Source organism: Paroedura picta, chromosome 8 (genome assembly GCF_049243985.1).
Source record: "Paroedura picta isolate Pp20150507F chromosome 8, Ppicta_v3.0, whole genome shotgun sequence".
NCBI classification, from domain to species: domain Eukaryota; kingdom Metazoa; phylum Chordata; class Lepidosauria; order Squamata; family Gekkonidae; genus Paroedura; species Paroedura picta.
The window spans coordinates 53,884,164-53,911,985 of NC_135376.1; the positions used below are offsets into that span (position 1 = coordinate 53,884,164).

A 27,822-nucleotide genomic window follows, 5' to 3' on the forward strand; every position below is an offset into this window, starting at 1 on the left:
TTCTCATGGTTATCTCTGCCTGTTCATAAAAATCAGCATCCTGACTGAAATTTCTCCTTATCCTAAGTAGTTGTGAGAAAGAAAGTTTCTTTCCTAGATGGTATGGATGAAAGCTATCCTCAGAAAGGAATGAGCTGACATCAGTTGGCTTTTTGTACATATATGTATGTATGCAGTTACCCCATTTACTTACTGAGACATCCAGAAAATAAATAGACGTTTTGTCTAATTTAAGGTCAAATTTGATGGTCTCATGGACTGTGTTTATATATTATACAGATTGGGCCAATTGACCTTCATTGCCAGTCCATAATATAAAGATATCCAGAAATCTTTTATACAGGGTTATATACCTTTTAGATGTACTGTCTTTATGAAGAATATAGCATTTCTCAGATTTTTCCATAAATAAATTGGCCAAGTCTGGAGCAAATTTGCAACCCATGATTTTGCAACCCTGATATTTACCAATAGAAATCTGGCAGTATATTTTTGTCAGGTATATTTTTCTCCAAATTTTGATCACTTAATGCAACTTCAACAGGGCCTTGCCAGGGTAAATACTATTTTGTGGGGCCTGCAAAATGGAGCTCTTCCAACAAGCCTTTGATTTAAGTGACCAAATTGTCCCACTTTTGGAGGGACACGTGGGGGCACCTGGCAAAGTGTACTTACGTTGCAAGTAAAATATATATATTACAATACTATTTTTGCATTCTATGAAAATTTTTGTTGCTCCATGTAGACCAATTTTTAATCCCCCCCCCCACAGTCAATGGTGTCCCACTTTACCAATGTTAAAATCTGGTCACCTTACTTTGACTGTGACCAGTGAACCAACTCCACCAACCAGAGACCACAGAGACCTCTCCCACCACAAACTCCACCCTGCAGATGAAGAGCTGAACCACAGTGCACTCAATAGCAACACAGTTATCTTTTCCCTCTTAATAAAACAGTAAGGGGTATTGGGGTGGGCTCAGTCCGTGTTGAGGAAGGGCAACAATTGGTCCCATGGCCCTGGACTGACAAGTGGAGGGGCCAGTCGGAAGGCGCAAAGCGCCTTCCGATTGGCCCCTCACCAGGACAGACCAAAATTCCAGCCAGCCAGGGGCAATCTGGAGAAATGGCTGCCAGTCTGCTCCTGACCACCAAAGGGAGAGGAGGTCAGTAGGGCTGCTAAGGGGGATGAGAACAGAGGCTTGGACAGGCTGTCCCAGCCCTTTTTGCCCCAAGACTGACCTAACTGTCATGTCCAACTGTAAATTGCCTCAGGAGGCTGCAGAGTGCTCCCCCTCCCCCACTTCAGGTCTTCAACCCCCATGCCCTTACAAACTGGACAACTCTTCCCCTTCCTCTTCCCACTGCCAAGCTCTAGCGACCGTTGTATTCTTGGATACAACGGGCTTTGCCCCTTGTAGAGTTATAAAGTCACAGTGTTCTACTGTTAAATGTTAAATGTTCTATTGTTACAAGTTATACTGTTAGGAATGTTATATGTTCACAATCATGATGTTTTCCTTGTATTGTATCATAAATTTCAGTGTAAACCTACCTGAGCCACAAGGGAGGACAGTATATAAATAGATAAACAAAGAAAACAATAAAAACTTTGGTACTTAGGCAACATTTCTTGCCTAAGCGTATGACACTCTGTAACGATACCAAGTGGAAGATCTGTCTTTTGAAGGCAGCCTTATTTAGTGCACAAACTGATTATATATATTGTACCAAGCCCTACTAGCCTTGGTACTGCCCAAGAAATGGAGTGCATTCCCAGATATAATGGCCCTACATATTTCAGCCCACTTATTTCTCTATGCCCATTCTTCCTATGCTCAGCATCAGTCCGGGAAGAAATAGTAGGAAACGCAGCACAGTAAACATGCCCCCTTCTTTGAAGGACAGCTCCATCAGGGATAAAAAGCTAGCCCTGGCTCTGCCATCCAAGGCATCCTCCAGGTGGTCTGTATAGGTTTGTACCTGGCAAAACTTGCCATAGTTCTGCAAGGTTACTTTTTAAGTTATGTTCCTTGTTCGCCTGTTGATTTGCCTTTTCTTCCTCCTCCTGAGTTAAACAGGTGGTACTCTGGCTCCTAAATAAAGGGCTCATTAAGCCTGTTAGAGCTGTTGATGTTATAAATTGTTTTTACTCTTGCTGTTCTCTATAGCACCAAAGGGAGAACTGGGAGAAGGGGTTTTCTGTCTGCCTCTATCACATGGTTGTCTGGGTGGTAAAACTCTGGCTCATGCTGAAGTGAAGGGGGAATGCTCAGAATCTTCTAGAAAAAGCTAGGACAATTTTACAGTTGTTTTCGGTGACTGGCTTGTGCAAATGCAGTCTCCATGCAGGTTTGCATAAAAGGCAACTTGATAAACTACAGTTACAGGTCAGTGCAACCCTGTTCTACCCCTTATATAAGTCAGTGAGTAAGAAATAATTTCATGGAGACAGAAAAGAAGTGAAAATAGAAAAGCCGCTCTCTCTGTAGGAAATGAGAGTGATGTGTTTTCTGTTGTTTAATGGATCACGATTTATTTTACTGATGGTTTGTTAATGGAAACATTGTTAAAATAATTGTCTGAAATATTTTATTCATGTTGTAAATCTTTTTGAATCAAGGCTCCTTGTCATCAAGTGGATTGAGACAATTTTCAATTAAAAGAATACTCATTTAAAGGGAATGGGTTGATAAATAGGTTTCATACTTATGAATTGTATGTTAATGCTTTTTGTTACAAAATAAATACTGGTTAAGTTTTAATTAAAATGTACTTCTTCACTTTGAAATCCTTTAATTATTCAAACAATATGTTCCCATTGTGTAACAAAATTTCTGAGACCTTATTTCTTAAAAGTTATTTCAGAAATTTTATTGGATGCTGAGAACACATCATCTATGTAATAAAGGGATTTTGTAATGGCTATTGTGTAAAAAATGCAATGGGAGCATCTTAATGCATATATTTCTACTAGAGCACCCTTGAAAAAGAGCTGCAAAGCAACAACCTGCTCTTGTAACTGTGGCTGGCATCTTCAGAGGTAGGAATCTGTCAGTGTCCATTTTGCCATGGCCTACCTTTGAACATGCCAACCACAGTTACTGATGAAACTTCAAGGACTAAAATTACCAGACCATGGCCACATAGTCCAGAAAATGCACAACAACCACTTGACTCTGGCCATGAAAGCCTTCAACAATTCATTCTCCTCTTCACTTTGCTCATGGCTTGTGCAGCTTTCTTGTTTCTGGATGGAGTTGAGGTTCAGTCTTCTCATGTTCTCTCTGCAGCTCAGCTATGATTTTAATGTCCATGCAGTGTTCTAGCTTCTAATGCCATGACTACAGGGCTTTCTGATTACATTTTGTATTCATAATCAATTTGAGTGAAAACACCCTGCAATCAGACACTAAAGGACAGCCATTTTGCCATGGCCTACCTTTGAACATGCCAACCACAGTTACTGATGAAACTTCAAGGACTAAAATTACCAGACCATGGCCACATAGTCCAGAAAATGCACAACAACCACTTGACTCTGGCCATGAAAGCCTTCAACAATTCATTCTCCTCTTCATTTTGCTCATGGCTTGTGCAGCTTTCTTGTTTCTGGATGGAGTTGAGGTTCAGTCTTCTCATGTTCTCTCTGCAGCTCAGCTATGATTTTAATGTCCATGCAGTGTTCTAGCTTCTAATGCCATGACTACAGGGCTTTCTGATTACATTTTGTATTCATAATCAATTTGAGTGAAAACACCCTGCAATCAGACACTAAAGGACAGCTTGGAAAGGACATAAATGCAAAGGCAAGGATTTGAAGGAGTCTGGCTATAATCTACATTTTGCAGAATAAGTGTTCTGGCAGTTGCACCTACCACACCATCATGTACCTGTAATGACAGAGACATCTAGAATGGTTCCTTACAAGGGAAACCTTGACAAATAGTACTATGTTGTCAGAGCCTGTAAAAGTTTGTAGTATCAGGACATAAACTTCCTAACTATATGGTACTTCTGTGCCAGAAGAAGGATTAAGATCCCTGGTGAAGAGCAAATAGAGAATAGTCTGCAAGTGTGGCAGAGTTTTCTAACACAATGACAACTGCTGGGGAGATGTGAGAATTTTATTCTGAATGCACTATGAGCTGTATTCTGGGGCACTGCTTTAAAAAGTTAAGTGTAAAAAAATCTATCAAAATACAGTGCAGGCAGTATTTAAGCTTCTTCGTAGATTTTTGCAATGTGCAGTGTTTTTATACCAGGGTTAAACATGCAAAATATAATATAATGAAGGCTTAAGGTACATTTCTTTTTAATTCTCAGTGCTTTTGTTGGGAAGATGCTGCATGAGCTGGCATCCTGAAGTATTTATGTGGCACACAATAGACTCTCCTGCAGACAGTCACATGTTATATTTTAAAGCAACTTCACTTCTTGGAAGAAGTATAAAATATTTCAGTCATGAAGGTCATGCATTCAGTTTCCTGCAGTATAGGTGCATAACGTTATTTGAAATATGAAAGTCTTTTCCATGAGTAGCAGAAACGGAATTTCACTTAACGGGTCAGATGTTCTATTTATCCTATGGAGATTCTATTTCAGTTTTTTAAAAAATTAACCCTCTTTGCCTATAAATCTTTTTTACTCCCTTTTTGAAATAGATGAAAGGAGGAATGATAGAGTTACTAGAGTTCAAATCCAAAACTTTATTATATTCTATAAGATCTTTACCAAGGATTTGCTTTCATTTGACAGCATGTTGTTAAATTTTGAGTGCTTTGTCAGTGTATCTTAAACACATGCTATCAATTAAGCTTGTTTCTAGCATATGTAGCATGTGTTGCATCCTTCTTTGCAGACTAGATCAAAACCCAAACCAGTATGGATCACACATTTTCCCTCTCTTTGCAGTACCAGCCTTTTTGTAGTCATTCTTAATGAAGTTTAATATAATGCGTTGAATTTGACAACATGAAGTTCAGCTCCTGGATCTATTGGGCCAATTCAGTTAGGATCATAGGGCAAAACTCAAGTCAGCCCCCGGACAGTCTTGGGATGCAGACATCATCATGTGGAGGGGGCACTAAAACCTGCCAGCAACCAGAGGTTGTCCAGAGGCAGATTACTCGTGCAGAAACTGTCCCAGAGATGCTTCCGTATTTTCCCTCCCCTAATAAAAATTCTTTGGGTCATGCCCAGGATTAATGGAATAATTTGTATTCCTTATCTTTACTCTACTAGACTATGAGTTGGGATTCCTGAATTGTTTGCCAGGTCAAGCTCAGCTCAGAGATTTATGCTATACCTTCTTTAAGGCAATCTGTTCTGATTATACCCTTGGATCACGGATTCCCAACCAGGACTCCCTGGCATTACATGAGAGTTCTTCAGGGGCTCCCCAGCCTTTGTCCTATATCATGCCTTAATGGGCTTGGCCACAAGCTATTGTCAGCATTTCCGTGAAAGGAGGGACCCAGCCACTTCCATTGACCTGGGGGTGGTGTTTTTGCATGATTACCATACCTGGAAAAAGGGGTGGCGCCTGGACACCTACTCCTGCTTCAAACCGCTTCCTTTCTCTCCCCCCTCAGTCTTCCTCTGGTGTGTCAGGGAAGTGTGGCTAGTTGAAGTGTGGGAAGAAGAAGAAGGAAAGAAGGAGAGAAGAAGAAGTAGTTCTTATATGGCACTTTTCTCTGCCTGAAGGAGGCTCAAAGTGGCTTACCATTGTCTTCTCATTCCTCTCCTCACAACAGACACCCTGTGAGGTTGGTGAGGCTGAGAGAGCCCTGATATCACTGCTCGGTCACAACAGTTTTATCTGTGCCATGGCGAGCCCAAGGTCACCCAGCTGGCTGCATGTGGGGGAGTGCAGAATCGAACCTGGCATGCCAGATTAGAAGTCTGCACTCCTAACCACTACACCTAACTGGCTCTCAGGTCTGGATCTCCTTGAAACCTGAAAAATAAGCTGTCTTCATTGTTACTTTGTGTAACAACTTTTTAAATAACAGAGCAACTGTATGATTAAGTGAAGAAAATTTTGTATTCCATTCATTCCCCAAATGAAAATTATATTATATCTGATTTTGAACATGGCTTGTAGTATACATAAAAAATCTGTGCAAAAAGGCCATATCTATGGGGGGAATTTATCTATAGACTTGCGGGGCATCCCAGATTTGCAGAAATGTCAGAGTACAGAAAAAAGTAGGTTAAAAAAGAAGCTCCAACTGAAGCACACAGGGAGAAATGTGATCTCATGATGCTATGTCATGAGACCTCAACAGTCATTTTGAGGGCTGTTTAGCAGTTGCTCAAACATTATTGCAGGCAGCTGTAGTCACCAGCAGAGAAGAGGAATGAGATGGCAGAGAATTGTAATGATGAAAATGAGGAAGAGGATCCAGCCTTCAGCATAGCAGGCAGATGGGCAACTGAGCCAGCAAGCAAGGAAACAAGAGTCAGTGACGAAAGCAGCAGCAGAAGAGAGGTGGCAGCGGACAAATGAGCAAACAAAAGTAGGCAAGCTAGTGAGAGAAGGAGAGCATAGAAAGAAGCATGGGGGAAAGAGGTAAGTGCTCCTGTCTCCCACACATTCCTTGTGAATCCCCACTAAAACATCATGCTGTGGAAATACGCATCTAGATTGAATAGCATAGGCACTATTAATATCTCAGAAAATTTCACTGTACGTTTCTGGGTGTGAGAATGTACTGGAGTCATTTCTATCTACAATTTCTAAGAGGCCTTGACAATGATAAAGTTTTTAGCTTGGTTGCAAATAATACAATGGTCTGTAATGTAAAAGAAGCCGAGTTGCTGCCATGACCACATTTCCTCCTTCTTTCCCCTGCTTTTTTTGGGGGGAGGGGGCTTTCCAGTTTCATTATGACCTCTCTGCCCCTGTATGGTAAGAAAAATAAGACGCTATTTCAAAAAAAAAAATCCAGTGAAAATGCATCATTTTAGAGATTTCATTGAATGATAGTGGCTTGCCTTTTATGGGTTTTGTGACCATAGGAGGCACATTTTAAAAGTTACAACAGGAAAAAGTGTCCCTTTTCGGTAGTGAAAATTAGTATGGGGAAACTATGCCCTGCAAGTGAATAGGAACTCTTTAAACTAGAATGGGACAGGAGACAACTGTGGGTGCTCCTGTGGGTGCATGACAACTGTGGGTGCTCCTTCTACTTAAGTAAGCGAAGGCAGCAGTGACCAGTAGAAGTGCATGACTGGAATAGTAACTGCTATGACCAGCAGAAATTTATTTTTCTTTATTAGATTTTTATATCGCCACTCCCAGCACTATTTATGACCACTTCTGCCACTGCATGGAGCTATGACCCAGTAGTACATCAAAAACTGGCTTCCATTTAAGAGAAGAGTTATAGTTCCTACAAATGCCAATAGTGCAATCCAAAGGATGCAAATTGTAAATTATAGTTCTTGCCTTAACTTGTGCATCAGGTGAAAAATATGTAGTACTTGTATGTAACTGTGTATCTTCATCTTCCAGCCTCAGTTCTCTTTTGGTGCAGTACAACTGCTGGCATAGAAGGACATGGCTATCCAGCATTCAGTGCAGAGATATTGGACTGTGAGAATGATAAAGTGCTCCACTATGGCCCACTATGCACGGAGTGGAAGGTCCGCATTCAGGGTGGAATGGCGGCGGCTAAAATCACCAATTATGCACATTGCAGGCAGGTGAAGAGTCAACTTATGCCGCAGAAAAAGCCGCGTTAGTAAGATGTGGAAAAAAGTGGAGCTTCCCAGGACCAGGGCACAACCAGAAGCAGCTCCGGAGTAGCCCCGTGCATAATCGGATACTCTGGGTTTTGCCGCCGTTGCGTTCTGTCCCCTTGCGTAAGCGGTTTGCTTTGCTTTTTCCTCCTCCGCGTTCTCCATGTCGCCGTTTCAGCAGCCGTGCATAATAGGCCTATGAGTTACCCAGTGCCCAAAATGGCATTTAGGACTAATCAAGTATGGGTGTGTGATATTCATGGGGTAATTCCCTCCCCTCCTCTTTCTCACTGGACCCAGCATTACTCCTAGACTGCATGGCTGCCACCAGGCCCAGTACAGCTCCTGCGCTGTATGGACGAATACTATTTTACTTTTTTTTGAAGGAAGGGAGGAATTTAAAACTGCGATATATTTCTTTTAAAGATTTCACCAAACTTTGCAGAAAAATCTGTTAGGACAAGTGTAGGCCGCCTCTGTGGATTTCAGTATCCACAGATGGGGGCCGTACTTGGATGGATAGACAGATAGAGAGATGGATGGATAGTCCTACTGAAGTTCCATGTTGGTGTTTGATGTTAGTGGGTAGTTTTCTAGATCTTGCCAAATTTGCCAAGTCCTCTGGCTGGGAGGAAACAGGCCCTGTTTATGACACTGCAATTAGTAGACTTGCAATGTCATCCAGTCAACTTCCACAGCAGAGTGGGGATTAGAACCTTGTTTTAACCATTACATGACACTGGCTTCCATGAGGTGGCTGCTGTTGACCATGAATAAGCTGCCGAATCCTGGAACTTGTGCAGTGGCAGGTTGCCTGGTCACTGCTTCCTGACTTGTTTCCGAGTCCTCCCTCAAAGACTTAAACAGCCCTCCCCCTGCTTTTTACCGACAGAAACCAAGACTTCAACTAGCAGTGCTGCTGTGGTTGTCTGTGATTGCCTGGCAATGAGCACAGAGGACATTTGTTTGTTAAAGCTGTGGGCACCATCTGACATTTTAAAAGTTTTTAACTTCTTGGTGCTTCTTTGCTTTGTTCGATATTTCAGATTTTTAGGCAATCCTGGGATGTTTTTTAGGTTTGTCTATTTGTCGCTTTCCAAATTTAAGTATTTTTGGATTTGGCCACATTGAGAATTAGATATCTCAATAAACTCAGGTTACCTGTAATGACTGTCTGAAATATTGTTGTCAGCTATGACCTTCTGTCTTTAGTAACCTTTATGACAACAGTGTTAATCCAAACCGTTTTAATTGTCAGGCACAATTTTTATGGATAGGTGTGAATGGCACTGGTCACAAAAGAATAAGTAACTGTTATAAATAGACATATGTAAAGAAGGGTTTGTTCTCTGTATGGTGAGCTTGAAATGAAGTTGGGTTATTACTTAATTTGAGAATTCCATTTCAGAGGCAGAACTGAACATTAACATTTAAATGACTTTTGATTGCACGTGCATTTTAATATATTGTTTTAGATTATATGACCCATATTTAGACTCTGCTTACACTCTGGCCTGAAAATCAGTGCTGTGGTATCAATAACACAGCGAGAGAGTTGCAAGTGATTGAATTCTCCACATAAACTCTTCCAGTGGGCACAAAAACTGTCAAAACCAAAAGCAAACAAAGAAAACATCTTGGCTGTTAAGTATGAGAATAGTTGTCCTGGCTATAAAGACCTTCATAGATATGTCTTACAGTAAAGATCTTCAATTTTTCACACTGTTGAAATGTTTTTCAAATGCAAGGTTTTTTTTTCAATCTGATCAAATAGGTTACTTCAAGTTTGGCTAACATTTCCCAAAATGGTTGTTTGGTGAAAGCTAAATGGTTACTTGAGTGATGGGTGGATTTGAAATAATTTGTTCTGAAAGTTACTGAAGTTGGAACTGAAAAATCAAATAAGCAACCTCAACATCTTTCTTTAGAATGTTGACATGCTGCCTTTCCAGAGCAGCTCACAACTAAAAAGGCCAGCCATCTCAAATTGAACCCTTCAAAGACAAAGGACTTCTGGCTGGGGAGGAAGGGACCAGATCAGGAAGCATGCCTTCCCAGTCAGCCAGGAACCTGAGAGTGATTTTTGATGCCAACTTAACAATGGATAGCTCAACTGGTATTCTTCCAACTGCACCAATCTAAGCTACAACTGCCCTATCTGGCTGCAGAGCACCTAAGCACTGTGATCCATGCAGCGGTCAGTTTCAGATTTGATTACTGTAACTTGCTCTATGCAGGCCTACCCTTGTCCCTGCAGTGGAAACTACGGCTCACCCAAAATACAGCTGCCCTGTTCTCACATGGACAACATGGAGAGCCCACATAAGGCCAATATTGTGGCAGCTGCATTGGCTTGCAGTCTGGGCCCTGCAAATCTGAGGGATTACCTCTCTGCATATATGTCCCAGGGAGCACTGTGATCTAGTAATGCCAACTGGCCCCAAATAAAGTGGCCTCAACCAGAGCCAAGGCCTTCTTGGTCCTGGCTCCTTCCTGGTGGAATGAGCTGCCTGGGAAGATCAGGGCCCTGCTTGGACTTGGTCAGGGCCTGCAAGATGGAGCTCTTCCACTGGGCCTATGGTTGAGGCCAACCAGGAAGCTATACCATCTAAAAAGCAGGCCTCCCTCCCTTCCCCCTCCCCTCTTTATTAACATCTCACTCAATTTACCTTCAATCTCAGTAATAATCATTGGTGCTGGCAGTGGTTTAATATTGATTTTTAATGTATTGCTTGTATTTTATTGTTAACTGGTCATACTGTCTTATTATGTTATAATTTAATTGTTGTTCACCACCCCAATATTGCAAGTCTGAGAGGGGTGGTATATAAATCGGTGAAACAATAAATACTAACATGACAAGCCAATAAATTTAAGCATTAATATCTGTAGTACAGTATAAAATAGCACGCATATATTGGTACTTGGAGTTCTTAGATAACTTATTTAGGGATGATATCATAAGTATATCATACAATACCATAACCATTTACAGCATTAACATTCTCATGAACACAAATGTGTAATTTGCAGTTCATTCTTTTAACAGGATCAGAGATTCAGATCATGGTAAGAATCCTGGAACTGTGGACAAAAAAATCCCACTTGCCTTTATCCATGTTCTTTTGATTTTAATGCCTTCTGAATAAAAATTGAAATATTTTTATTCCCCAGTCATGGTGCCACCACACACAAATTGCCTGATAGGTGGCATCTATGGTACGCTGTGATGAGGCATTTGCTATTGGGATGATTTTTCCCATTCTCTTTCCTATAAATTAATTTTTCTGCACTTTATTTCAGGCTTGCTAGGTAAAACACTCTTTCCAAACTAGGAATTCCCCCCCCCCGTCCACCCTGTTTTGTTTTTTAAAAAATTCTTGGAATATTTGTAAAATTAAAATAATTCCAGAATTCGATATTCCTTATTATTTTCTGTTGCCTTACAAATAATTTCATTAATTCAAGATTCTTCTTCCACAATAAGTGTGCCCTCTCTTTGATAAAACTTCACATACAGTGAGTCTTGGTACAAGTTTGTATGCATATGAAGGTTTCTTATTTGCAGTGCTTTTTCAGTAAGCACATGAATAATGGTAATGGAGAAAGATGTATATTAACAGAGCAACTGTCTGGGATTAAGTGTAGTATGCACAATGCTGTGTCCAAAATTTGGAGAAAGAACAAAGGAAAATTCCTAATGTATCATTTGCATTTTGGAAGCAAGGCTGTGTAATTCAGAACTGTGAAATCAGAGGAGAAATTCAGATGAAGAGAATTTCACTGTTTCATCACAGCTCAACATCCTTTTCAAACCAAAAGTGTGCCCAAAAAATCTGGGAAAGTTGTGCATAGTTCCCCAGCTGTGATTTTTGCCATTTACAGCCAATTGATGCATGAAAAGTAACAGTGCCTTGGTTTGTCTTCTCAAGTTTCTTAGATTGGTAGACAGCTATATCTATGGAGAGAATTGTATATCAAAAAGTTTTTCCCTTTACTGAAGTCCACAGTTATTTAGAACTTGCCATTGGAAGTGTTTATATGTGGAATTGGTGAGATCTCTTGGTATTGTGAGAAAACTGACACATGAATACATTTGATACCTAGTCTTGCAACGGTGTACCTGGAGAGAGATACAGCCACTGTTATTCCTTGAGTTTTGCTGCAACATACAACTGTCTTGGTGCCTTTTCTTCTTTGCACAGCTGAATAACAGAAGTTGTAAAATGCCAGATAAACTCTGTCCTGTAATAACTGTGTCTTGCAGTAACTTATTTATAAAGTCCTTGAGACACTGTTACACATAACTTTGTTCCTAGTATGGAAATGCAACACTGAAGATATTATTGATAAAAAATGTATTTTATTACATACATCTGGTCTAGTAGTCTTTGCAATGTATGGTTTGTCAACAAGGTCTTGTTACCATGTTCTGTAGTGTACAAAAATGTATTTGTTTCTATTTAATTTCAATTTTTTTCTATTTTGTTACTATGGCTTGCAATGAGAGGGCTATTTTCACAAATTCACCTCTTTCACAGGAGACTTCAGATTTTCCCACAGACTGTTACTGGGAATGAGAAGTAGGATTTGGGGAGGCATTTGGGGGTGCTATGAGAGTAAAAATTAGAGAAAATTGTTCCCCTATTAATTCTTGAGGAAATCGTAGATGGGATACAAATTTAACTCAGGAACATCTTTCCAGCTATAACATTGTATAATATAACTATTTATCCTATGACACTGGAAGTTCTTCATTTGCCAGAATTCCAAGACAGAAATTAAGTTTAATTTAGCTTACGCCAACAGATTGAATTGAGCTACATATGCACTGTCAGTCCTATCACCTGAGATGCCAATTTGGAAGATGGTACCACTGTCAAACAGTAGTCTTTCATATTGTCTTTTAATCACTGAGAAACACTAACTTAATCCCAAAGTTAATGTTAGTTCTCCAAAGTAGGTGGTATCCCACCTTAATAGCTTTCCCTTTGCTGAGAGACTGGACAGCTGTTTGTAAGCTGGTTCCACATCAAAACCTAAACAGTATTGCATCATGGAGAACAGGTGGATGAAACCTGATCTTCCAATAGGAAGAGACCTTTGAAGCAGCTGAAAATAATTTAAGAATTAGTTCATTTCCTGGCTGTGGTAACAGAAGGATCTTCTCTCAGCCAGCAATGAAGTAAGAAATGTTGGTGTTTGGAATTTTGTCCTCCACATCAGCCATGACAAAACCACTTTCAAATCTACTGAATTGATTTGATTTTATTCACTTTCAAGGAATCAGTCTCTCTGAGACCTCTAGTTTCCCAGTTTGAGAAATTGCAAACATAAGGGAAACTGTTTGTAAAGAAATATAGTATTTCATGACTCATCATAGAAAATTGCCTGGCATGCATACAGTCAACAAGTAGGTTAGAAAGTTCCGTTTCTCACAGCATGGGTAAGGCAGGGCTGAAAAAATTATCATATTGTAGCCTATCATGTGCTTTATAGCAGTGGTCTCCAAACTTTTTATCACCGGAGACCGGTCAACACTTGACAATTTTACTGAGGCCCGGGGGGCCGGGTAGTCTTTTGCTGAGGAACATTGCTGTAGCCTGAGCCCCTGCTCTGCTTGCTTTCCCGCCGGCGCCCAACTTCCCGCTACCCACTGGGGGGCACTGCCAGCAGCAACTGTGCCACGCCAAGGGGGAGCCCCAGCCATGGTGGCCACTGGAGAGCACCAAAGGTGAGCCGGTGGCAGAGAGGCAGGGAAGCCCCCGAGGCAGCAGCCAGGGAGGAGGACAAAGAGGAGCCTTGGCCCGGTACCAACTGATCCACGGACCGGTACCAGTCCCCGGACCGGGGGTTGGGGACCACTGCTTTATAGTACTGAGCAGGTGATTGCTTGCAACAATGTGTAACTCAGACCAAAGCAGTATCATTCTCAGGATCTTCTAAAAATAGTAGGGAGCACCATCTCCACTATTTCTATGAGACTTCAGTCAGAATACAATTTTTTCCACAGCACTGTGTCTTGAGTTCAAAACAATACAAACTTACTACAGTTCAGGGAAGGATCTTTCTTTGCAGCTCTCTCCTTTCCATTAGAACTTTCTGTTCCTTTTGAAAGCCCATTCCTGTGGGTTATAGCACCCTGGGCATAGTTTGGGGCATGAGGGGGGAAGGGCTGCTGTGGCAAGAAGCACTTGGCCTTTTATTCTCGCAGGAAATCTTTCTTAAATGAAGCAAATGCTCATGTAAACTGTGAGGTAAATTTTACTAGTTTCCCTTTTCCATTATAAGCTGTTATAATTATCCTCACATCCAATACTATGCTGTTCCTGAGGCTTCCCCAAATATCAGGAACAGATTTTCTGTGGGCATGGAAGGGAATGAGGAAATATCCTTTCCTCAGGTTACACTTTCCTTTTTGGGTCTGTATTCTACCCAATTTCTTTAAGATAATATCATAAATAGTAACTGTCAATATTGCTGTATCAGCACTTAAAAGGAAATATATATATTCCCATTTTGAAAATGTACCTACTAAAAAAACAAATACTGAAAATGTTACAAGCACAGACATAACTTGGATATGAGAATTTTAGTAAATCTGAGAATAATTGAAAAAAATAACCCACAATCCCTTCTTTTGAAATTATGAAGAAATTTGCAGTTGTTATTATTTTGTCTGACCTTTCCTGAACTTGTAATGCCACTTTGTCAAATAAATTTTTACAAAGAAATCCCCCCCCCAAAAGAATAAACAAAAATGTTTTAATCTGGCATAAATAAATATGTAAATGTTCAGTTGCAATGGGCAAGTGATTTATAACATCAGACATTCAGTAGGGACTTGAGAAATTATTCTGAGTCCATGCCGGCAACTGCGGAAATATAACAATAATGAACATACTTCTACCATATATTTTGTTTTTCCTTATTGGCATTCCAAAAGCTTTGAATGTGATGTCATTGCTCCGTATGATGAAATGCATTGAATGCAATCAGTGGAGGCTAAAAAAGGGAAGCCAATGACTGATCATAGTTCCTGTTGTATCCAGAGGTGGTAGTATCAAAATGTTAATTGATGCATTTATCATCAAAATTTACAGGTCGCTCATTGGTATTTAGTTCATTGAATTGTACACATGCTGATCAGGATGCTTCTTAGAGAGAAATACAGAATGCAATTCCTCAGTGCTTAAATTTGATGCTAGTTTCACCATTTACTTCAAATAAAAGGTTACGTCTTTTCCCCCAATGCTCTTGAACCTCTACAAGAAACTACTGGGTAATATCACCTGGAGATTTGGGCTGGGTTGATACCAATATGTGGATGATGCTCAGTTCTATCTTGCATTTCCAGCTGTACCCAAAGAAGCTGTTGAAAACCTGAACCAATGTTCAGGGGCAGTTTTGGAGTGAATGTGGGCTAATAAATTGAATCTTAGTCCCAACAAGATGGAAGGGTTACTGGTGGATGGAAGTATTAAAGCGTTTTGCTATAAGATTGTTTAAAGGTTTTCTGTGTTGCCTTTCAAATGAAATCAGAGTCCCCCAAAGCAGCAAACACAAAAGCATTTTGAACATTAAAAAACATTTAAAATAAACAGATAAGTAATTGGGATTCTCCACCTATGTATTCCAGGATTTTCCCCTTTAATAGAATTCTTGAAATAAACCAGGCAGATGTTCAACAGGAAAGTTTTTTTTAAAAAAAAGAACACAACAATAAAAATGCATAAACTCATAGAAACATGTAGACAGACTAAAATGCAGAGAGCCAGTTTGGTGTAGTGGTTAGGAGTGCGGACTTCTAATCTGGCATGCCGGGTTCGATTCTGTGCTCCCCCACATGCAACCAGCTGGGTGACCTTGGGCTCGCCACGGCACTGATAAAACTGTTCTGACTGGGCAGTGATATCAGGGCTCTCTCAGCCTCACCCACCCCACAGGGTGTCTGTTGTGGGGAGAGGAATGGGAAGGCGACTGTAAGCCGCTTTGAGCCTCCTTCGGGTAGGGAAAAGCGGCATATAAGAACCAACTCTTCTTCTTCTTCTTCAGAGGAAGAGCGATAATTACTGATTTTGACAAGGGATGTGGAAGCAGAAGTTGAAGTGGAGGATACAAGGCGCACATGGGACTGTATGGAACTGTATGTGGGGGTATATATGGAGAATGGGAGTAGTAAGGTGGTTAAATTATAGGACAAAATATTCCCATGGATGGAGATGTTTCCTTACTACTCTCTCATATTTTAAGCAAATTATATTATTTGTTGTTTATCCCTACAATATCTATATTGAATATTAACATACAATGTGTGATTGATTGATTGTCTGGATTTATATACCATCGTTACCCAACTGGTGTCACGGCAATTTACAAGCAATAAAAGAATAAAAATACATTAAAACCCCATAATTTTCCTTAATAATACTAATGCATAAAATATTATTAATACCAAGGCGGCAGGGGGGTTCCCCTCATCCAGCCGGGGGACAACCATCCTGCTGTTCTGCTGGGAGTGAGGCATCATATCAATCAGATGGTCCAAGGACAGGTAGGGTGCTAGTAGTCTGGCTTGGCAAAGATGGAAAAAAGCCATCCGGGTTACTTTCGTGACTTGAGCCTCCATAGAAAGGGGGGCATCAAAAGCCAAGCCCAAATCCCTGGCAACTGGGACAGGTGTTAATTGCACTCCATCCAAGCATGGGAGGTGCACTTCCTGGTCCTGCCCTCTTCTACCCAGCCACAGGACCTCTGTCTTGGAGGGGTTGAGTTTCAGGTGACTCTGCCTGAGCCATTCAGCTGCTACTTCCAAACAACTGGCAAATGTATTCAAGGGGGAGTCTGGCTGGCCATCTATTAGGAAGTAGAGCTGGGTGTCATCTGCATATTGGTGACATCCCAGCCCATAGTCCCAGACTAGCTGGGCTTGAGGGTGCAAAAAAAGCATGGGGGAGAGTATCACCCCCTGTGGAACCCCACATGGGAGATCACAAGGGTCAGATAACTCATCCCCCACCTTAACTCTCTGCATCCGGTTCCTGAGAAAGGAGACCAGCCATTGCAGTGCAATCCCCTGGTTCTGGTGAGGCGGTGAGCCAATATCTCACATCAGATGCAGCCAACAGATCTAACAATAAGAGTTTGGCAGAACCGCCCCAATCCAGCTGGCACTGGATATTATCCATCAGGGCGACCAGCGCGGTCTCCACCCCATGGCCAGGATGGAAGCCAGACTGGTATGGGTCAGATGCCCAAGTTTCTTCCAGAAATGCTAGTAGCTGATCCACCACTACTAGCATTTTTGTGTTCTTCTTAATACTGGGTGATAGCTTGTGTACATAATTTCAGAAACTGTTTCACAATGAAATTATCCTTCCTGCCAGAAATACTCCAAAATTTCAAAACTACATTACTCAAATTAAATAAGTGACATCAAAACGGGTATTGCAATTATATATTGTTTAAAACTGGTTGGGTGAAAATAATTCTTCGTAGTTTAATAATACTGAGTGCTCAAAGCATTTCACATGCTTTCTTGGTTTCTTAAAGATTTGGTAATTTTATACATCTATGGTTCAATCTTGCCTTATGTTGTACATTATAAAAAAAAAGTAAGCTCAAGAGACACAGTGATTGCTGGTATGCTCTCCAATGCACTACCAGTGCAGTCCTAAAAACACATTCTTGAGCATAGCAGATTTCTTTCTAGACTCCAACATACTGGTTCTACACTCCAACATACTGTTTTTGATGTAGGAATGTCAGCCTCCCTACAAGAGGTAGGCCTCTTGTGGTGCAGAGTGGAAAGGCAGCAGACATGCAGTCTGAAAGCTCTGACCATGAGGCTGGGAGTTCGATCCCAGCAGCCGGCTCTAGGTTGACTCAGCCTTTCATCCTTCCAAGGTCAGTAAAATGAGTACCCAGCTTGCTTGCTGGGGGGTAAACGGTAATGGCTGGGGAAGGCACTGGCAAACCACCCCGTATTGAGTCTGCCAAGAAAATGCTGGAGGGTGTCACCCCAAGGGTCAGACATGACTCGGTGCTTGCACAGGGGATACCTTTACCTTTTACCTGTCAGCCTCCAGGTGGGACCCGGGGATCCTCTGGAATTACAGGTCATCTCCAGACTAAAGATATCAGTTTCTCTGCAGAATATGGGTGCTTTGGAGGGTAGAGGGTTTCCATTATACAAAACTGAGGTCCCTCCTCGCTCCAAATTTGACCCACTCCTGGCTCCAGTCCCAAAGTCTCCAGGTATTTCTCAACCTAACTACAATTGTGTTAACGTGAAAATCAGAAGAATTATTCTGCAACCCCACATCCCAGCCCCTTTCTGTTGCACTGAGAGAATATTACAGACACAACACATGACTGTAAGGTCATTGGAACCTATCAAGGTCCCTTACACTCAAACCATTTGTACATCAAGCTCACACTGCCGCCTGACTGTCAGTGGATCTTTGTACTGGCAGTATTTAATAGTAGGGCCTTCTGGATACATCACTGAGCTGTAGCTTATATATGGGGAAAACCCATAGTTTCAGAAGTTCCAGGAAAGTTATAACCCCCTTGACAATGACCCTCTTGACAATGATATTTGTTCACTGATGTACTTGGGAAGTTTCCACAGAGCTCAGTCCAAAGGGCCCTCAGGGTAAAGCAGAGAAAGTGGGACTTTAAATATATCTATGTGCTCAAGAAGCATAATGCACAATCGCAGTATATTATGTGCTGCTGACTAGCTTGCTGTGGCATAAGTGCTGTTGAATATCCATAATGCAACCTACATTTAACTGAAATAAATGACAAGACCCCCATAGATTCTGTTACATCATGACTTGTTTATGCTCTCCCCTTACAGCTCACTAATTTGACTACTGTGAAAGCTGGTTTTGCTGAACTGTTGTTCTCTACAGAACTTTAACAGAACAATTTTAGTTTAAATGCTGTTCACAGCATTTCACAAAGTGCACAGAAGAAGCTAATATTGCTCAATTTACCAACTCAAGCCATCTGAAAAATTAATATCTTGACCATCTAAAACCCCTGAATACTATGAAACCACAGGAATTAAAAAGCTTAGAAGTACATGGAACTGATATATAATCTAGTATTTTCCTTACATAAATGCAAAGTTAATTTTACCATAGATATTTATCTAAATCTGCTTTTTAAATATCTCAGCTGTGATGCCTGTAATAATTTCTGTCAAGTGAGGCAGTTGCAGCATAAAAAGTGTGCTCAAATAAGACTTGGGTTATGATTCTTTCCATTACCTGTTTTGTAAGTGGTGCGCTCAAATCGCTGTTGGATAGTTCAATTAGTCTGATGAAACTGGGATATCTTGAGAATTTGTAAGTGAACCAACAGTTATCTACCAGCAATAGCAGCAGCTAAAAATGATGTGTGATTGCCAGGTCAGGGCATACAATAAAATACTGCAAGGAGATCAATGGCAGAATTCTATTTGGCAAAAGTATGAGAATGCATATGATGGAGTTGTGTAATTGAAACTGATGGTTAAATCAGATGATAGAGAACTGATTGTAGTTAGGGATTCAGTATTAATCAGGGGGTTGCTTGTTTTACATGTGTTTTTCACAATCTGGCTGTAGCCCTAAGAACACTTTCCCATTTCCTAGGAATAAGATCTATTGAGTAAAATAGCAATTACTTCTGCGCAGAGGTGCTGAAGTTAGGATTGCACCTAGTCTCTCTGAAGGGCCAACTTTGTATTTGGAAAGTACTTTTGAATCTGATCTCAGATGCCAACTGACAACTATGGCCTGGAGTTCCTTTTTTAAAAGAAGTTTCATGAAGAAACCATCTGATTTTTTTCCAGGTCCTGATATTTCCTTTGATTGATTTCCAGCAATGCTCTTTATATGACCTCTAGGAATTAATGTATTTAAATTTCATTGGCTAATCTTTTACCAGGAGAGTGTTAGGAAGAGTTTTTCTCCTTGACTTTGTATTAGATGCTCTGGTAGCCTGCTGATGGGCAATTATCTCCTTCCCCTCCTCAGTGCAGCCTACTCCCAAGTGCTTTGGTCCATGGTGGTCCACAAATTCTAGGAATCAACACTCCTGGGAGTGGAAAGCTATTGGAGGGTGGAACCCAGCATCTTCTGACAGATTGCTAAATCCAACCCATCACGTTAAACCATTTGTTTCTGAGATAAGCTTCAGTCTATGATGTTTAACTGAGACTTGGTATGCCTAGCTATTATTGTTATTATTTTAGTTACAATTTGATGTCTTTGATGCTGTCAATACCCTTTGGTAAGGAAAGAATGGGAAATACTTTTAAAAAATCTATTCATTTATTTTATTTGTTTACACCCCGCCTTTCTCCCTAATGGGAATTCCAAATGACTCACATCATTCTCCTCACTTCCATTTTATCCACCCAACAACCCCATCAGGTAGGTTAGGCTGAAAGTGTGTGACTGGCCCAAGGTCACCCAGCAAGCTCGCATGGCTCATTGGGGACCCTAGTCAGAACCTTCAACTACTATACCATGCTAACAACTATAAGTTTTGAGTGAATCAGAACTTTTAGAAATGCACATTGAATACCTGACATCTATTATCAGACATAACAGAGATGGGATCAGGACTCTGGATTTCATTTGGGAATTACTTTCTGTTGGAAGCTGGAATATAAGTTTTCTTTCTTGCCTTTGTGCCATCCACCATCAGCTGTGTTCCAGAAAGCTTGTGCAAGTCTGGCCTCTAATTCCTTTCTCTTGGTTTGTGATTGCAGTTGTTTCTTGTCACTGCTGTTGGTGGCTGCTGTGGTCTGGAAAATCAAACAAACCTGCTGGGCTTCTCGACGGAGAGAGGTATTGTGAACACTGGGAAAGGGTGATGGTCCAGAGGGATAAACCGGTGGCGGAACAGGCAACCTGCCTGTCATAATTGGGAAATTGTGATGCCTTTAACAATGCAGTCTCTTCTTTTGCCATGCTTTTGTGTAATTCAGGACAACATCATCTGCCTTAACCTGGGTTAATATGAAAAAAATCAGTTTGTGTATTGGGCTCTTACATTTTTATTTTTGTTTCATGCTATGCTCACTTCTAAAAATACATTAAATGCAACAAACAAAACCAAATATTACTGGTACAGTCAGCTTTTCAGATGTATACGCTTGTCAAATCAGCAGTCATTAGGGCAAGCCATTCTATCATTTTGCTTTCCACCCAAGTCTGTTTGCTTACTTGCAATATTCTCAGTGCTTCAGGTGATCTAAACATGCACGTTGACATTTTTCTCATTGTGTTTTCCATTTTTGAGTATTTTTCTTAAATCATCAAACTGTTGAAGAAATGTGATCCCTAAATCAATACTCAAATTTCTATGTGCTCCCGTTTTTCTTGTAGGTAGAAAGCTGTAGTACTCATTCAGTTATGTGACTTCTTTTATTTTTCCTTCCGTGTGTTTGGTGGCTGAACAGAAAATTCATTTCTCTTTCTTTCCTGTGTTCAGATAAAATACAGCAAAAAGTAAAAAAGGGGCCTCTAGGGAAAGCTATTACCTGTTACTTCCACTTTTGTTGCTCTCTTCAAATGCCACATATGTAGCTAAAAAGTTTCCCATATTTTTCTAGTGCGTACCTTTTTGAAAAACCAGCTGGACAGTCTTAAGCAGAGTTATACCCATCAAAGTCCGTAGACTAAGAACAGTGTAACTCTTCATATGATTGCCCTGCAAGGTTTTGCCCCCCCCCCAGACTAATATATTCCAGCCTCCTCTTCCCCCCCTTTTTTGCCGAGAGCAGCTGTTTGCTAACCACTGCACAGAGTGTTGGAATAAACTCTTCCTACAGAAAACATGCCCAGTTGCAAACCATTCTGTCCCAGTTGCAAACCATTCAGTGCCTATACATTTCAAGCTTTCTATGCTGTCTTTCTAACCATGGACACTTTAAAGTAAGGCCTTCTCTTTGTTAAGCATATATACACACCCCAACTGTCTTTGTAAACCTGAACAGTTGACTCCGTGACAGCTCAAATCCATAAGGTAATTTCAAGCACACAAACACAAGCAATTAGTTATTAACAGGCAAAGAGAATACAAGATTTGCCACTTTTATATCTGAGCTAGGTGCTACAGGGTTCAGTAAAGCTGTGTCCTTGCCTGTGCTATGCAGGCCAGTGCTTTTTCCTCAAGGTAGCCTGAAACAGCAACAGCAGCATCTCTAGACCTCTCCCACGCCCTGAGCTCTTCTACACTGTTGCTCCTCGTTGCCCACATGTTCTGACAGTAGATTCTGAGCCTTAGAAAATTATACAAGCTAACAACAAGGAAAATTGGCTTCTGGCCAGAAATGCTTGGGAATTGCTAACATAAATACTTGTTACCTTTTCACTTCTCATTCCCAAGCCGCCACTGATGCTTTGGTTCAGGAGAAAAGCTGCCTGTGGTGTTGGTGTGAGTGTATGCTAAAGAAAATGTGTTCTCTTTCTTCCTGCTTGTATAGTAAGTAAAATTCCACAAAAATCTAGCCATTTTCTGATGGTTTTTCAATAGAATCAGTTAGTGCAGGGTTTTTTTCAGTCTTGCAAAACATTTCAATAGGATCAGAAACTGGTTAGAGAACTGCACCCAATGATTAGTTCTCAGTAGCATTATATCTGATTGATGGGTGGTATCCAGTGGAATGCTGCAGGTCTCAATTCTGGACCTGGTACTTCATCAGATCTGCTGATGACACCAAATGGGGAAGAATAATTAAGATAGAGAATTCAACAACATCTGAGCGTGCTGGAAAAATGGATGGATGTAAATAAATCATCCTGAACACCTAGCCACAGTGATCCACACAATGGTCACCTGCAGACTGGACTTCTGTAAATATCTCAATGTAGGCCTTCCCTTGGCCTGGATCCAGAAATCATAGCTGATACCAAGTGTAGTTGCTAGGGTCCTCACGAGAATACATTGCCCAAATCCAACCAGTGCTGAGGTAGCACCATTGGTTGCCAGCTGAATACTGAATCAGGTTCAAGGTGCTGGTTTTAACTTTTAAGATCATATGCAGTCTGGGCCCAGTGTCCTTGATGGACTGTCTTTCTTCCCCCTGTAGGGCTCTTTGCTCTGCAGTTGCAAATAGATTGATGATCCCTGGCCCACGGAAAGACTGCCTGACTTCTATTAAAGCCAAGGCCTTTTCAACCCTGGCCCCTGCCTAGTTGAATGAGATCCCTGAAGAGCTAAGGACCCTGCTGAAGCTGACTCAGTTCCTCAGGGCCTGTAAGATGGAGCTCTTCTGCCAGGCTTTTAGCTGAGGTTGGGCGGAAAGGAATTCTTGCACGCCTCTGGAGTTAGAGTCTTTCATCTGGTATATAACCCCTGGGGATCCAGTGAATCTCGCAGTCTGGGGGAAGAGGGGGGTTGTGATTATATTTTATAGGTTTTTATTGTATGTTTTATTGTATGTTTTATTGTTATTTATGAGACAGCAGGCTGGGTATGGTCACATGCAAATATATTAAATAAATAAGTAAATAAATAAGATGCAATTCAATAAGAATAAGTGCAGAGTTCTACATCTGGATAACAAAAATGAAAAGCACACATACTGGATGGAGGACAGACTTGTATGTTGCAGTGTGAGTGGACAAGATATTGGAGTAAAGGTAGACTGTAAACTAGATATGAGCAGTCAATGTGATGCAGTGTCAAAAATGGATGACAGAGTCTTGGGGTGTATCAACAGAGATATAACATCCAAATCACAAGATGTGATAATCCTGCTGTGCATTGCATTGTTCAGGCCACAGTGGGAATACAATATGCAGTTCTAGAGGCCTCACTTCAAAAATGATGTGGACAGCAGGTGTAGAGGAGAGTGACAAAGATGGATCGGGTCCAGAGACCAAGCCCTACAAGGAAAGGCTGAGGGCCTTGGGATTGTTCAGTCTGGCAACGAGGAGTCTGAGGAAGGGATATGATTGCTCTCTTTAAGTATTTAAAAGGGGAGGACAGGGAGCTGTTCTTTTTGGCAGCAAAGTATAAGGCTCACAATAATAGCTTTAAATTATGGGCAGAAAGATACCTGTTGAATATTGTGTTTGTTTGTTTTTTTTATAGTCAGAGTAGTTCATCAGTAGCGTCAGCTGCTTAGGGAGACAGTGAGCTCCTCATCAGTGGCAATCTTCAGCACCAATTGGACAGACACTAGTTAGGGATGCTTTAGGCTGATCCTGCATTGAGCAGGAGGCTGGACTTGATGGCCTCTATGGCTCAAGTCTTTGATTCTATGTTTTTGTGATTAACAAGCTGATATGTAACTCATATTCTAGTGTCTAGGTTCCATTGTATTGCATTTGATTGCATTTTAATCACATCTTGTTTATATGTTCAATGAAAACTTTAAAATAATCTATGTACTGTATTTTGCAAGAATTGCACTAATTGTCTGAAGACAATGACTTGGTTCAGGTATAAAAACATGCTTAATTTTATATATGGTAAACTTGTGAAATCAGGATTCAGCTCAGAGATTATACTTTGCCTTCAAAAAGTTGCTTTTCCCCCCTCTATCATTCCAACACCTACCCCTTTTGAACCAGCTGGCATACTGGTCTTCACCGCAGCAAGGGAATCAGGTTAAGCCAGGATGTCTGCATTCATACATCATGTGAAACCATGATTAAGATGACCTGTGTCCATTAAACCAACCATAGTTTCAAATCCTGATATGACACTTCCTAACTGACCATATTTAGAAGAAGAAGAAGAAGAAGAGTTGGTTCTTACATGCCGCTTTTCCCTACCCAAAGGAGGCTCAAAGCGGCTTACAGTCGCCTTCCCATTCCTCTCCCCACAACAGACACCCTGTGGGGTGGGTGAGGCTGAGAGAGCCCTGATATCACTGCTCGGTGATATCCACATTAGTGGAATGTCTTCTGTTGAGATAATCTTACTAACCATAGTTATTTTAATTGGACCATGGCTTCATGTGATGTCTAAATTGAGCCAATATCTTTATTATGAAATGTTTAAAAATGTAATATTTTTCCATTGAGTAAATTACAAGAAATTGCATGGATCTTATTTAAAGATAGCTGGTGTCATTTACACATAAAGAAACATTTTAGAGTTCACAGTGTACTTCCTAAAAAGGCTTCCTAGGGAATGACAGTGCTCTGGCCTGTCTGCTGTCATTCTGCGTGGCATAAATTGTCAAGCTGATGAAAATACAAGTGTAGTCTCATCTTTCTTCCCTGGAAGAAAAAAATACTGTTGCAATACGACTGCCTTTGAACCAAGGTTTGAAGTTTTATGAGTTTGGTTCACTCAGGATTGTATCCTCAGTCTTCCATCTTATCCATATTGCCGTACTTACTTCTTAACAAAATATAGGTGAGCATTTTGTATCTCAGCATTTCCCAAATACAGAAGGTCTAAATATGAGATTTTGAGGATTTTATTTTTAAAGAAAAACAGTTTTCATACCTTGCTGTTGTAGTTCAGATACCTTGAAGATTACATGGATGCATATGCTATGCTAGTGTAGACAGTGGGGCCATGATATCTCATTGTTTCTTTGTTCTAAGATACCCTGAGAGGTTGGTGAGGCTGGCAAAATTTTGGAAGAAATCATCAAAGTCAGTCCTTGAGGAGCTGGAACAAAGAGCTGTGATTTCTAAGACTCAGTAAGAGTTTCACAACAGCAAATCATGTCAGACCAACCTTATCTCTTTTTTCAAGAAATTGACTACCTTGCTGGATCAGGGGGATGCTGTGGACATAGTTTATCTGGATTTCAGTAAAGCGTTTGATAAGGTTCCACATGATATTCTTGTTGACAAATTGGTAAAATGCAGTATGGATTCTAATTCTGTCAAGTGGATTGATAACTGGTTGACTGATCGTACCCAACGGGTACTTGTTAATGGTTCAGCATCCTCTTGGACAAGAGTGACAAGACGAATTCCCCAGGGATCTGTCCTGGGGCCTGTGTTGTTCAACATATTTATAAATGACTTGGATGATGGTTTAGAGGGGACACTTATTAAATTTGCAGACGATAGTAAACTGGGAGAGGTAGCAAACACAACCGAAAACAAAATCAGAATACAGGATGATCTTGATAGGCTCGAGAAATGGGCTAAACGGAATAAAATTAAGTTCAATAGGGACAAGTGTAAAGTTCTGCATTTAGATAGGAAAAACTAAACACACCAATATAGGATGTGGGAGACTTGTCTTGGCAGTAGCATGTGTGAAAAGGATATAGGAATCTTAGTAGACCATACATTGAACATGAGTCAACACTGTGACTCGGTGGTTAAAAAGGCAAATGGGATTTGGGGTTGTATCAAACGGAGTATCGTGTCCAGATCACAGGTGGTGATCTGCTCTGGTTCGGCCTCACTTGGAGTAATGTGTTCAGTTTGGGGCACCCCAGTTGAAGAGGGATGTAGACAAACTGAAGCATGTCCAGAGGAGGGCAACAAAGATGGTGAGGGGTTTGGAGACCAAGATCTATGAGGAAAGGTTGGGGGAACTTGGTCTGTTTAGCCTGGAGAGGAGACGACTGAGAGAGGATTTGATAGCCATCTTTAAATATTTAAAAGGCTGCCATATAGAGGATTTATATCTCCTGAAAAGTTGTTCCTGGAGGTTAGGAAACATGTCAATGTGGTGCAGGGGGTCTGTAGCTGTTGGAATTGCTGCTCTGCAACAATTTTTTTTCCTTCCCAGTGTAACCCCTTATTTCGTGATGTTCCTGAGAACATGGCCTATGAGGTACACAAGGCTGCAGCAGGAAGGGAAGATAGCAAAGTTCACTCTGCTTTACAGCTCTCTAGATCCAAGCCATTATTTCTTTCTGTATATGAAAGTACTATGAGAAAGGGCTGCTCATGAGGCTCCTCAAAGAGAAGTAGAGCCTTCTGACCCTCTTCTTCTAGAAAGAAGGCTAGCTGGAGCAGAATGAAACTTCTTGCATGGGGAAAGGAAAAATCCAGCCCTGAGTGTTTTTCTTTTCTGATGTTTGTAATATTTGTGGGTTGTTTTACCACATCCATGACCAACTAATGTCAGCAAAGACAAAGCTTACTACATTTTTTTGAGAGGCAATTAATAATTAACGTGTAACCTTTGGCTTTCCTTTCATCTTCCAGTATTGACATAAGTCACATAACACTTTGTGTGAAAAGAATGCTTTGAAATGCAAAAGCTAATTAAAATTAATGTAATCTTATTTTAAGACATTGGTGTATCAGCAAAAAAATACCACCAGGGAATATCATGAATATTTGAACACACCATTATTTTTATCTATACACAAATCTTCTATGAAATGTGAGCTGGTATTTTGGTTAGGATTTGGTTGATTTATGTCATATGACAGAGGTCTAAACTGCAAACAGTGAATTATTCCAGGCCATTGCATCTGCCCATGGAAATATTGGTTCATTAACAAAAATAAATGTCTGTTACATCATTTTACATTTTCATTCATAGTTAAATTATTTGTATCTGATTTAAAGTAGCCCTTGTATCTAAGCAGTTAACTAACCCTGATGTCTACTGTAGAACCATTTCTCTATATTGGTGATTACTTTGCAGATAGAAACTATGCATGGGATAGAAACTATGCATGGGATTACATTGTAATGCTCCTAATCCGGGATGTAGTAACCAAGTTTTCTAAGAAGACATGACACTGGGAGATCCATGAAGGAATCTCCTAAAAGAGTGTCAAGTGACAGTCGTTTCTGATTGAAGCTAAACATGGAGTGAGGTGTTAAAATGTACTTTTTGTGTGCTATCTTTGAGCAAAAAAAAAAGACACTAAAGCTATACTATGCCTTTCATTCACACTTATGTAAAAAAATAAACACAAAGCATGGGGAAATATACATGACTGTACCATGATATTCCATGTAAACATGCAGTTAAGATATAGAAAGAACAAACAATAAATTGCCATCTACAGTTAACCTTTAAGTGTTTTAGCATACATACCCTTTAATTTCAGTGGCATTTGCTGCAATCATATCATATATTAGTATACAACTAGGACATGGTAATTAGTCTACACATCAAAACACT

General features: G+C 40.6%; 1 protein-coding gene across 3 annotated transcripts in view; it reads left to right on the plus strand.

The window, feature by feature from the left end:
• ATRNL1 (attractin like 1) overlaps window positions 1-27,822 on the plus strand; it is a 627,115-nt gene that overhangs the window by 304,115 nt on the left and 295,178 nt on the right. For all 3 annotated transcript variants that reach the window (XM_077349871.1, XM_077349872.1, XM_077349870.1), the window contains exon 26: window positions 20,516-20,594. In XM_077349871.1, coding sequence (XP_077205986.1) covers window positions 20,516-20,594 — 79 coding nt within the window. The remainder of the gene's footprint in view (window positions 1-20,515; window positions 20,595-27,822) is intronic.